The following is a 14,014-nucleotide window of genomic DNA, read 5'->3' as shown; positions in this document are numbered from 1 at the left end:
GTGAGGGTGGGGAGTGTGAGGGTGGGGAGTGTGGGGGGGGGGAGAGTGAGGATGGGGAGTGTGAGGGTGGGGAGAGTGAGGGTGGGGAGTGGGGAGAGTGAGGGTGGGGAGTGTGAGGGTGGGGAGAGTGAGGGTGGGGAGTGTGAGGGTGGGGAGAGTGAGGGTGGGGAGTGTGAGGGTGGGGAGTGTGAGGGTGGGGAGAGTGAGGGTGGGGAGTGTGAGGGTGGGGGAGAGTGAGGGTGGGGAGAGTGAGTGAAGGTGGGGAGTGTGAGGGTGGGGAGAGTGAGGGTGGGGAGAGTGAGGGTGGGGAGTGTGAGGGTGGGGAGTGTGAGGGTGGGGAGAGTGAGGATGGGGAGTGTGAGGGTGGGGAGAGTGAGGATGGGGAGTGTGAGGGGTAAGTGTGGGCTGGCCGCATCCCAGTCAGTGTAAGGGAAAGTCTGTTCCAGATCACAGCTGTGCGCGATACTGTCCTCAGCTACTGTGCGCGATACTGTCCTCAGCTACTGTGCGCGATACTATTGTCAGTTCCTCCGCTAATATAACTTTTAGTTCTTTCCTTTGTCTCGGTGAGGGAGTGAGAGGCCGTAGATCAGTAGTCTAATGATGTTCTCCTTCGTTATTAGTTGAAAAAAACTTTTTCGAAAGGTCTACCAACTTTTCCCTCAGTTTTCACGCTTAATGCAAGTGTTATAATTTAGAATGTTTATAAGAGCTGTACACATTTTAAATATATTGATTTTCTAATGAAATTTGGATAATTATGAAACTCCCGTATAAGATTATTATCAAGTGACAATGTTGATATATTATTGATTTTTCAATGGGGAAAATTAATGTGAAAAATTTTAGAAATGCATCAATGTACTGTACTTTGACTGAGAATATTTCCTAGGGTAAGTGAAATTATTAAGATGAACCTCTCTGACACATATGGTTATGAGCCGAACTGCACCTTGGCTGACCTAACAGCTTATGAACTTGATGAATGGGACTGGTATTCTTTACAAAACATAACTCTAGAAGAGGAAGCCAACTTCATGAACTGTACCTACTTACACCACATCGTCAACATTAACTGTTCCCACGAAGACTACTTATGTTGGTGCGCCAAGGACGTGTACACTCACTATTGTTCTGGTACTCCTGAATACTACTCCTACATTTACCGTATTATCGGTACGTTATTTCAAGGTATTATCTTCGTTATCGGAGTCATCGGCAACGTTATGGTGGTCATCGTTGTTGCCAAAAATAAAAATATGGCTACACCTACTAACTGCTACTTAGTGAGCTTGGCCATCGCGGACTGTGCCGTCCTCATAGCCGCGGTCCCGCAAGAAATTGTCAGCTATTATCTTATCGGCAACCACTGGATCTGGGGCCACGTCGGCTGTGCTATCATGATATTCCTTCAAAATTTAGGCATTAACGCGAGTTCCCTGAGCTTAACAGCTTTTACAGTCGAGCGCTACATCGCCATATGTCACCCAATGAAAGCGCAAACAGTGTGTACAGTAGAGAGAGCCAAGAAGATTACATTGTTAGTGTGGGTATTTGCAGTATGTTACTGCTCACCCTGGCTTTATCTGACCACTGTCATCCCGCTGACCTACGCTGTTGACTATCCCACACAAGAATGTACCTTCAAGCTCTCCAGGGACCAGTATTTCCTCTACTATTTCTTAGACATTATAGTATTTTATGTGGTTCCTCTGCTGCTGTCTTGCGTACTCTATTCCCTCATAGCCCGGATACTCTTCACTTCACAGCTACCCAAGAACCCAACAGTCAATGGTCATCACAACAAGAAAAGGGTCAACTCTCCTCGTGTTCAGGTAGAATAAATAATGCAACTCTACTTAATGGTAAACTCTTATAATTAAATATTATTGTTAATGAACGTTCTCTCAATCTAAACGATTTAACTGTTTTAACAAATCATATTGTATTCTGAATGTATTCTAAATGTATTCTAAATAATATAAGGCGAAACAAACGAGAAAAAGAAGATATTGATTGAGTACTTAAGTATATATCTTAATATCTTTCACTGGATTACATTATATACGCAACTCAAGATGAGCACAACTCAAGACGAGCACAACTCAAGACGAACACAACTCAAGACGAACACAACTCAAGACGAACACAACTCAAGACGAACACAACTCAAGACGAACACAACTCAAGACGAAAACAACTCAAGACGAAAACAACTCAAGACGAACACAACTCAAGACGAAAACAACTCAAGACGAAAACAACTCAAGACGAACACAACTCAAGACGAACACAACTCAAGACGAACACAACTCAAGACGAAAACAACTCAAGACGACCACAACTCAAGACGAACACAACTCAAGACGACCACAACTCAAGACGAACACAACTCAAGACGAACACAACTCAAGACGAACACAACTCAAGACGAAAACAACTCAAGACGACCACAACTCAAGACGACCACAACTCAAGACGACCACAACTCAAGACGAACACAGCTCAAGACGACCACAACTCAAGACGACCACAACTCAAGACGAACACAACTCAAGACGAACACAACTCAAGACGACCACAACTCAAGACGACCACAACTCAAGACGACCACAACTCAAGTCGAACACAACTCAAGACGAACACAACTCAAGACGACCACAACTCAAGACGAACACAACTCAAGACGAACACAACTCAAGACGACCACAACTCAAGTCGAACACAACTCAAGACGAACACAACTCAAGACGAACACAACTCAAGACGAACACAACTCAAGACGAACACAACTCAAGACGAACACAACTCAAGACGACCACAACTCAAGACGAACACAACTCAAGACGAACACAACTCAAGACGACCACAACTCAAGACGAACACAACTCAAGACGAACACAACTCAAGACGAACACAACTCAAGACGAACGCAACTCAAGACGAACGCAACTCAAGACGAACTCAAATTTTACAACAAATGTAATATAACTCGGGTGTGTATATAGTTGACAACAAGGTTATACATAAAATTCTTGGACGCAGTATTTTACGCAACAATCATCTAAATATAAACTGCTTCATAATTTTCTACAAAAGCCCAAAAGTTTCTTGCTTACTCAAGAAAGTAAGAGACGCATCAAACCACTATAAATAATAATTATTATTAATTGTTGATAAATTAGACACGTGTATCCCAGGAAATGTTTGGCCACACAGTGGCTTCGTCAGTTCTAAACAGAGAATAATGGTGACGATCAGGAGTTTGAGGAAATCAGACTGATGGACTGATTACATCGATTCCAGGCTGAGGGACTGATTGCCGCAAACTCCTTCTGCTCTTCAAGATTCTCCTTTGTATGGACTGATGAAGCCCCTGTGTGGCGAAACGTTTCCTCAATAAAGACACCCAAGTGTTGTACATGTGTCTAATTGTTCAACTTGTCGGTTCTCTGAATCATTCACCTACATGATTATTTGTCAGGGGGTACACTGGAGGTTATACATTGTGTCAGGGGGTACACTGGAGGTTATACATTGTGTCAGGGGGTACACTGGAGGTTATACATTGTGTCAGGGGGTACACTGGAGGTTATACATTGTGTCAGGGGGTACACTGGAGGTTATACATTGTGTCAGGGGGTACACTGGAGGTCATACATTGTGTCAGGGGTACACTGGAGGTCATACATTGTGTCAGGCAGTACACTGGAGGTCATACATTGTGTCAGGCGGTACACTGGAGGTCATACATTGTGTCAGGCGGTACACTGGAGGTCATACATTGTGTCAGGCAGTACACTGGAGGTTATACATTGTGTCAGGCGGTACACTGGAGGTTATACATTGTGTCAGGCGGTACACTGGAGGTATTACAATGTGTTAGGCGGTACACTGGAGGTATTACAATGTGTCAGGCGGTACACTGGAGGTTATACATTGTGTGTGGCGGTACACTGGAGGTCATACATTGTGTCAGGCAGTACACTGGAGGTCATACATTGTGTCAGGGGTACACTGGAGGTCATACATTGTGTCAGGCGGTACACTGGAGGTTATACATTGTGTCAGGCGGTACACTGGAGGTATTACAATGTGTTAGGCGGTACACTGGAGGTATTACAATGTGTCAGGCGGTACACTGGAGGTTATACATTGTGTGTGGCGGTACACTGGAGGTCATACATTGTGTCAGGCTGTACACTGGAGGTTATACATTGTGTCAGGCGGTACACTGGAGGTCATACATTGTGTCAGGCTGTACACTGGAGGTTATACATTGTGTCAGGCGGTACACTGGAGGTTATACATTGTGTCAGGCGGTACACTGGAGGTATTACAATGTGTTAGGCGGTACACTGGAGGTTATACATTGTGTCAGGCGGTACACTGGAGGTTATACATTGTGTGAGGCGGTACACTGGAGGTCATACATTGTGTCAGGCGGTACACTGGAGGTTATACATTGTGTCAGGCGGTACACTGGAGGTCATACATTGTGTCAGGCGGTACACTGGAGGTTATACATTGTGTCAGGCGGTACACTGGAGGTCATACATTGTGTCAGGCTGTACACTGGAGGTTATACATTTTGTCAGGCGGTACACTGGAGGTCATATATTGTGTCAGGCGGTACACTTGAGGTCATACATTGTATCAGGCGGCACACTGGAGGTTATACATTGTGTCAGGCGGTACACTGGAGGTATTACATTGTGTTAGGGGGTAGATTGGAGGTTATACATTGTGTTAGGCGGTACACTGGAGGTTATACAATGTGTTAGGCGGTACACTGGAGGTTATACATTGTGTCAGGCGGCACACTGGAGGTTATATATTGTTTTAGGCAATACACTGGAGGTCATGCATTGTGTCAGGCGGTACACTGGAGGTTATATTTTGTCAGGCGGTACACTGGAGGTCATACACTGTGTCAGGCGGCACATTGGATGTTATACATTGCGTCAGGCGGTACACTGGAGGTCATACATTGTGTCAGGCTGTACACTGGAGGTTATACATTTTGTCAGGCGGTACACTGGAGGTCATATATTGTGTCAGGCGGTACACTTGAGGTCATACATTGTATCAGGCGGCACACTGGAGGTTATACATTGTGTCAGGCGGTACACTGGAGGTATTACAATGTGTTAGGCGGTACACTGGAGGTTATACATTGTGTTAGGCGGTACACTGGAGGTTATACAATGTGTTAGGCGGTACACTGGAGGTTATACACTGTGTCAGGCCGCACACTGGAGGTTATACAATGTTTTAGGCAGTACACTGGAGGTCATGCATTGTGTCAGGCGGTACACTGGAGGTTATATTTTGTCAGGCGGTACACTGGAGGTCATATACTGTGTCAGGCGGCACACCTGGAGGTCATACACTGTGTCAGGCGGCACATTGGATGTTATACATTGTGTCAGGCGGTACACTGGAGGTCATACATTGTGTCAGGCGGCGCACTGGAGGTCATACATTGTGTAAGGCGATTCACTGGAGGACATACATTGTGTCAGGCTGTACACTGGAGGTCATTCATTTCTGTGTATCCTAACTACGAATTTCTTGGTGTTCAACCACAAAATATATGATTGAAAATCACACTATACTGGCTGCAACAATCACACTATACTGGCTGCAACAATCACACTATACTGGCAGCAACAATCACACTATACTGGCTGCAACAATCACACTATACTGGCTGCAACAATCACACTATACTGGCTGCAACAATCCCACTATACTTGCTGCAACAATCACACTATACTGGCTGCAACAATTACACTATACTGGCTGCAACAATCACACTATACTGTCTGCAACAATCACACTATACTAGCTGCAATAATCACACTATACTGGCTGCAACAATCACACTATACTGGCTGCAACAATCACACTATACTGGCTGCAACAATCACACTATACTGGCTGCAGCAATCACACTATACTGGCTGCAGCAATCACACTATACTGGCTGCAACAATCACACTATACTGGCTGCAACAATCACAACTCTTGCTGCAACAATCACACTAGTCTGGCTGCAACAGTTACACTATACTGGCTGCAACAATCACACTACACTGGCTGCAACAATCAGACTATACTGGCTGCAACAATTACACTATACTGGCTGCAACAATCACAATGTTGTGGCTGCAATACTCACACTATTCTGGCTGAAACAATCACACAACCCTGGCTGCAACAATCACACTACCTTGGCTGCAAGAATCACACTGCTCTGGCTGCAATACTCACACTATACTGGCTGCAACAATCACACTACCATGGCTGCAACAATCACACTACATAGCTGCAACAATCACACTATACTGGCTGCAACAATCACACTATACTGGCTGCAACAATCACACTGCCGTGGCTTCAATACTCAAACTATACTGGCTGCAACGATCACACTACTTTGGCTGCAACAATCACACTACTCTGACTGCAACAGTCACACTACCCTGGCTGCAACAATCACACTACCATGGCTGCAACAATCACAATACCATGGCAGCAACAGTCACACTACCATGGCTGCAACAATCACACTACCATGGCAGCAACAATCACTCTATACTGGCTGCAACAATCACACCATACTGGCTGCAGCAATCACAGTATACTGGTTGCAACAATCACACTGTCGTGGCTGCAATACTCACACTATACTGGCTGCAACGATCACACTACTTTGGCTGCAACAATCACACTACTCTGACTGCAACAATCACACTACCCTGGCTGCAACAGTCACACTAATTTGGCTGCAACAATCACACTATACTGGCTGAAACAGTCACACTACTCTGGTTGCAACAATCACACTATACGTGCTGCAACAATCACACTATACTGGCTGCAAGAATCACACTACCCTGGCTGCAACAATCACACTAATTTGGCTGCAACAATCACACTATATGGCTGAAACAGTCACACTACTCTGGTTGCAACAATCACACTATACTTGCTGCAGCAATCACACTACTTTGTCTGCAACAATCACACTACTCTGGCTGCAACAATCACACTATACTGGCTGAAACAGTCACACTACTCTGGTTGCAACAATCACACTATACTGGCTGAAACAGTCACACTACTCTGGTTGCAACAATCACACTATACTTGCTGCAGCAATCACACTACTTTGTCTGCAACAATCACACTACTCTGGCTGCAACAATCACACTATACTGGCTGAAACAGTCACACTACTCTGGTTGCAACAATCACACTATACTGGCTGAAACAGTCACACTACTCTGGTTGCAACAATCACACTATACTGGCTGCAAGAATCACACTACCCTGGCTGCAACAGTCACACTAATTTGGTTGCAACAATCACACTATACTGGCTGAAACAGTCACACTACTCTGGTTGCAACAATCACACTATACTTGCTGCAGCAATCACACTACTTTGTCTGCAACAATCACACTACTCTGGCTGCAACAATCACACTACCCTGGCTTCAACAATCACACTACACTGGCTGCAACAATCACACTACCATGGCTGCAAGAGTCACACTACCCTGGCTGCAATGGTTCATGACGGGCCCAGACATCGTCTGTGGTTCAGGACGCACCCAGACATCGTCAGTGGTTCAGGACGCACCCAGACATCGTCTGTGGTTCAGGACGGACCCAGACATCGTCAGTGGTTCAGGACGCACCCAGACATCGTCAGTGGTTCAGGACGGACCCAGACATCGTCAGTGGTTCAGGACTCACCCAGACATCGTCTGTGGTTCAGGACGGACCCAGATATCGTCAGTGGTTCAGGACACACCCAGACATCGTCAGTGGTTCAGGACGGACCCAGACATCGTATGTGGTTCAGGACACACCCAGACGTCGTCTGTGGTTCAGGACACACCCAGACATCGTCTGTAGTTCAGGACACACCCAGACGTCGTCTGTGGTTCAGGACGCACCCAGACGTTGTCTGTGGTTCAGGACACACCCAGACGTCGTCTGTGGTTCAGGACACACCCAGACATCGTCTGTGGTTCAGGACTGACCCAGACGTCGTCAGTGGTTCAGGACACACCCAGATATCGTCTGTGGTTCAGGACGGACCCAGACGTCGTCAGTGGTTCAGGACACACCCATACGTCGTCTGTGGTTCAGGACACACCCAGACGTCGTCTGTGGTTCAGGACACACCCAGACATCGTCTGTGGCTCAGGACACACCCAGACATCGTCTGTGGTTCAGGACGGACCCAGACATCGTCTGTGGTTCAAGACACACCCAGACATCGTCTGTGGTTCAGGACACACCCAGACATCGTCTGTGGCGGCGTATGGGAGGGGCGGCGTATGGGAGGGGCGGCGTATGGGAGGGGCAGCATGAGGGAGGGGCAGCATGAGGAAGGGGCAGCATGAGGGAGAGGCGGCATGAGGGAAGGGCAGTATGAGGGAGGGGCGGCATGAAGGAGGGGGGCATGAGGGAGGGGCGGCATGAGGGAGAGGCGGCATGAGGGAGAGGCGGCATGAGGGAGAGGCGGCATGAGGGAGAGGCGGCATGAGGGGCAGCATGAGGGAGGGGCGGCATGAGGGAGGGGCAGCATGAGGGAGAGGCAGCATGAGGGAGAGGCGGCATGAGGGAGAGGCAGCATGAGGGAGGGGCAGCATGAGGAAGAGGTATGATGGCGGCGGCATGAGAGGCAGCATGAGGGAGAGGCGGCATGAGGGAGGGGCAGCATGAGGGAGAGGCAGCATGAGGGAGGGGCAGCATGAGGGAGAGGTATGATGGCGGCGGCATGAGGGGCAGCATGAGGGAGAGGCAGCATGAGGGAGAGGTATGATGGCGGCGGCATGAGGGGCAGCATGAGGGAGGGGCGGCATGAGGGAGGGGCAGCATGAGGGAGGGGCAGCATGAGGGAGAGGTATGATGGCGGCGGCATGAGGGGCAGCATGAGGGAGAGGCGGCATGAGGGAGAGGCAGCATGAGGGAGAGGCAGCATGAGGGAGGGGCAGCATGAGGGAGAGGCAGCATGAGGGAGAGGTATGATGGTTGTGGCATGATAGGATGGACGTATCATACGTGCTGTCTCACAATCTTTATCAAGCCTGAGAGGTAAGAGTTCCTCCCGAGACCTCTGACCACAAGCTGGGAGTAGATGCTCCGTCACGATAACACTTCTGCTTACGTCCCCAACACACTGCCAACACTCTACATTTCCAACACATTGCCAACACTCAATATTTCCAACACACTGCCAACACTCAGTATTTCCAACACTCAACAGTTCCAACACACTGTCAAAACTCAGTATGTCTAACACACTGCCAGCACTCAATATTTGCAACACACTGCCAGCACTCAATATTTGCAACACACTGCCAACACTCAATATTTCCAACACTCTGCCAAACTCAATATTTCCATCATACTGGCAATACTCAATATTTGCAACACACTGCCAACACTCAGTATTTCCAACACACTGCCAACACTCAACATTTCCAACACACTGCCAATACTCAACATTTCCAATACTCAACATTTCCAACACACTGCCAACACTCAACATTTCCAACACACTGCCAACACTCAACATTTCCAACGCACTGCCAATAATCAACATTTCCAACGTACTGCCAATACTCAACATTTCCAACACACTGCCAACACTCAACATTTCCAACGCACTGCCAATACTCAACATTTCCAACACTCAATATTTCCAACACACTGCCAACACTCAACATTTCCAACGCAATGCCATCACTCAACATTTCCAACACTCAATATTTGCAACACACTGCCAACACTCAACATTTCCAACGCACTGCCAATACTCAACATTTCCAACACACTGCCAACACTCAACATTTCCAACACACTGCCAACACTCAACATTTCCAACACACTGCCAATACTCGACATTTCCAACGTACTGCCAATACTCAACATTTCCAACACATTTCCAACACTCAACAATTCCAACACACTACCAACACTCAACATTTACAACACACTGCCAACACTCAACAATTCTAACACACTGCCAACACTCAACATTTCCAACACACTGCCAACACTCAACATTTCCAACGCACTGCCAATACTCAACATTTCCAACACACTGCCAACACTCAACATTTCCAACACACTGCCAATACTCGACATTTCCAACGTACTGCCAATACTCAACATTTCCAACACATTTCCAACACTCAACAATTCCAACACACTGCCAACACTCAACATTTACAACACACTGCCAACACTCAACAATTCTAACACACTGCCAACACTCAACATTTCCAACACACTGCCAACACTCAACATTTCCAACACACTGCCAGCACTCAACATTTCCAACACACGGCCAATACTCAACATTTCCAACACACGGCCAATACTCAACATTTCCAACACACTGCCAACACTCAACATTTCCAACACACGGCCAGCACTCAACATTTCCAACACACGACCAATACTCAACAATTCCAACACACTGCCAACACTCAACATTTCCAACACACTGCCAACACTCAACATTTCCAACACACTGCCAGCACTCAACATTTCCAACACACGGCCAATACTCAACATTTCCAACACACGGCCAATACTCAACATTTCCAACACACTGCCAACACTCAACAATTCCAACACACGGCCAGCACTCAACATTTCCAACACACGACCAATACTCAACAATTCCAACACACTGCCAACACTCAACATTTCCAACACACTGCCAACACTCAACATTTCCAACACACTGCCAGCACTCAACATTTCCAACACACGGCCAATACTCAACATTTCCAACACACTGCCAATACTCAGCATTTCCAACACACTGCCAATACTCAACATTTCCAACACACTGCCAATACTCAACATTTCCAACACACTGCCAACACTCAACATTTCCAACGCACTGCCAATACTCAACATTTCCAACACACTGCCAATACTCAACATTTCCAACACACTGCCAACACTCAACATTTCCAACACACTGCCAACACTCAACATTTCCAACACACTGCCAATACTCAACATTTCCAATACTCAACATTTCCAACACACTGCCAACACTCAACATTTCCAACACACTGCCAACACTCAACATTTCCAACGCACTGCCAATACTCAACATTTCCAACGTACTGCCAATACTCAACATTTCCAACACACTGCCAACACTCAACATTTCCAACGCACTGCCAACACTCAACATTTCCAACACTCTGCCAATACTCAACATTTCCAACACACTGCCAACACTAAACATTTCCAACACACTGCCAACACTCAACATTTCCAACGCACTGCCAACACTCAACATTTCCAACACACTGCCAACACTCAACATTTCCAACGCACTGCCAATACTCAACATTTCCAACACACTGCCAACACTCAACATTTCCAACACACTGCCAACACTCAACATTTCCAACACACTGCCAACACTCAACATTTCCAACACTCAACATTTCCAACAAACTGCCAACACTCAACATTTCCAACACACGGCCAATACTCAACATTTCCAACACACGGCCAACACTCAACATTTCCAACACACTGCCAACTCTCAACATTTCCAACAAACTGCCAACACTCAACATTTCCAACACACGGCCAGCATTCAACATTTCCAACACACGGCCAATACTCAACATTTCCAACACACGGCCAGCACTCAACATTTCCAACACACTGCCAATACTCAACATTTCCAACACACTGCCAACACTCAACATTTCCAACACACGGCCAGCACTCAACATTTCCAACACACTGCCAACACTCAACATTTCCAACACACTGCCAACACAGGGTAAAGCTCTACATATTAATGCAATAACATCATTTTCGTTAAATATGAGGAAAAGCGTCAAAGGAAAGTTATGTAAATATATGTATATAATATAAACAGCGTAATAATATATATACCACTTCCTCTTATCTTCACCTAACATAGGTATGTAAATTAAATTCACAAATCAGTATCAGAGGGTCAAAGAAATTAAAAAAGGTGAACTATTTTCATTTTTATGAATGAAAATCAGTGAGTGAAAGGAACCAGAATTAAAAGTAACAAACTTTTCTATACATCAGTGATAAATTACTGCAGCCTAAAAATACACCTAGATTATACAACTAATGATACGTTTAGTTTTCCATACATTAAGGCCTTTGATACTAACTTGTGCTACTAATAACAAAATTATTTCTAAGTGCTTCAATTTCTTCGGGATATAAAACATAACCAACAATAATTATTACTAAGATTATTCGATCGTTGTTTACTGTGGTTGACTGGTGACTGACACGTAATGACTGTGCCACAGATCCGCTCACACCACCACATCAACCATAAGTAGCTGCTCACACCACCACATCAACCATAAGTAGCTGCTCATACCATCATATCAACCATAAGTGACTGCTCACACCACCACATCAACCAAGAAGAGCTGCTGGGATCACCACATCAAGCACATTAATGTGGATGACAGCTGGATGAAACATGCAATGACTGCACGAAAAAGGTTCTCAACCAACACCACATCAAACAAAGAGCAGCTCACATCATCTCAACTATACAAATGTGCTCACACTACCACATCGACCACACTACTCATTACGACGAGGACTCAACTCGGAGTGTTCATACAAGAAATGGGTTGAAACACGTTAATACAGTACCTAACTACTCTCGTCCTGACTTGAATCTGAATGGCAGACAACACCCCAATTATAAATTATTTTAACTGATTTCATAAAGAGTTTGTAGTCGGTTTGCCTTCTCACAATTAGAAGATGGAGGATTGAACCTCCATCCACCTTGGACTGAATAACTCACACGAGTCATCAATCTCACTTGAGTCCCTGTGTGTGTGAGGGGTGCAGGAATGCGGCGCAGCTGTGATAAGCCTGAGTCTGTATTGTATACCTCGTCACATAGTACCACACAATACCTCGTCACATAGTACCACACACACCTCAGACCTTCAAAGTTATCGCCACTTTAAACATTAATATTTAGAATTTCATACATTTCTTCATCTAAATCGCCAATTTTGTAATCTGGAGGAAGATATCAATTTACATCTAAAAATCCTGGAGGTGCTGGCTTCAGGTCTAAGCTATATAAATCACCCCTAACGACAGCAGGAAAAAAGTAGACTAAAAAATACTTAGTGAAAAGCAGGGGTGTAATAATTACACTAAAAGTTAATTAATAACCTTGAAGGGTTCTAGAATTTTCAACACCTTCCCTCAAATATAAAGGAAATTACCAAACGTCTAATAACTCTTTTCAAGAGAAAACTTAATCAACTGATCCAAAATATTCCTGATCAACAAGACTGTTGTGCTTACCTCGGGTAAAGTGCCGCGAACTGCAGTACTCTGACGGATCAGGCTATCAACCATTATCTACGGAATCTTGTAGATCACAACCTTCGACTGCGTCCACAAGACACTTCTTTCATTTTAAGAAATAAAAAAAATTACCTTCCGTACCGAGTTACGCATCTCTCTGCCTCTTCTCCATATACCTGTCACACTCCGTGCTCTACTAAGCTTCTAACTAACATAGGTCACTGTGGTCTGTAACTCGTGTCACTGACCAGCAATTACACAAGTCATCACTACACATCTTTCTCTATACCTGATATGACTGCTAACATATCTCACGCGTACTGTCTACATTTACCTTCTGTTTCTCTATTCGCACTATCATATCCACTTCTCGATTTATGTAACATTGTGTTATGGTGGCCTTTCTTTCCTTATGAAGAATTTCCTGCTTTGTACGAAAAGAGTATTAAAATTCAAGTCAAACCTTGAGAGAAACAGTGTTCAATGCCGCAAGATGCTCGTATATCGTGGTGGGCTGACAGGCGTTGATGGTGAGGAGGCAGGAAGAAGCGAGCCTGTGAGGCATTTCTCAACACACATATTCCACCTGCTGCCTCGTAAAAAATGTTTATTTCCC

At 45.5% G+C, this 14,014-nt stretch overlaps 1 protein-coding gene across 1 annotated transcript in view; it reads left to right on the top strand.

The window, feature by feature from the left end:
* The first annotated feature begins 484 nt into the window (after nucleotides 1-484).
* Nucleotides 485-14,014, top strand: part of LOC128700599 (thyrotropin-releasing hormone receptor) — an 87,359-nt gene continuing 73,829 nt past the window's right edge. The window contains exon 1 of the mRNA XM_070098975.1: nucleotides 485-1,835. Within this exon, the coding sequence (XP_069955076.1) occupies nucleotides 912-1,835 (924 nt within the window). The 5' untranslated portion in view covers nucleotides 485-911. The remainder of the gene's footprint in view (nucleotides 1,836-14,014) is intronic.

Source organism: Cherax quadricarinatus, chromosome 65 (assembly GCF_038502225.1).
Source record: "Cherax quadricarinatus isolate ZL_2023a chromosome 65, ASM3850222v1, whole genome shotgun sequence".
Lineage (NCBI taxonomy): Eukaryota > Metazoa > Arthropoda > Malacostraca > Decapoda > Parastacidae > Cherax > Cherax quadricarinatus.
The sequence above is the reverse complement of the archived record's forward strand: the minus strand, read 5'-3'. Positions and strand labels throughout refer to the sequence as shown.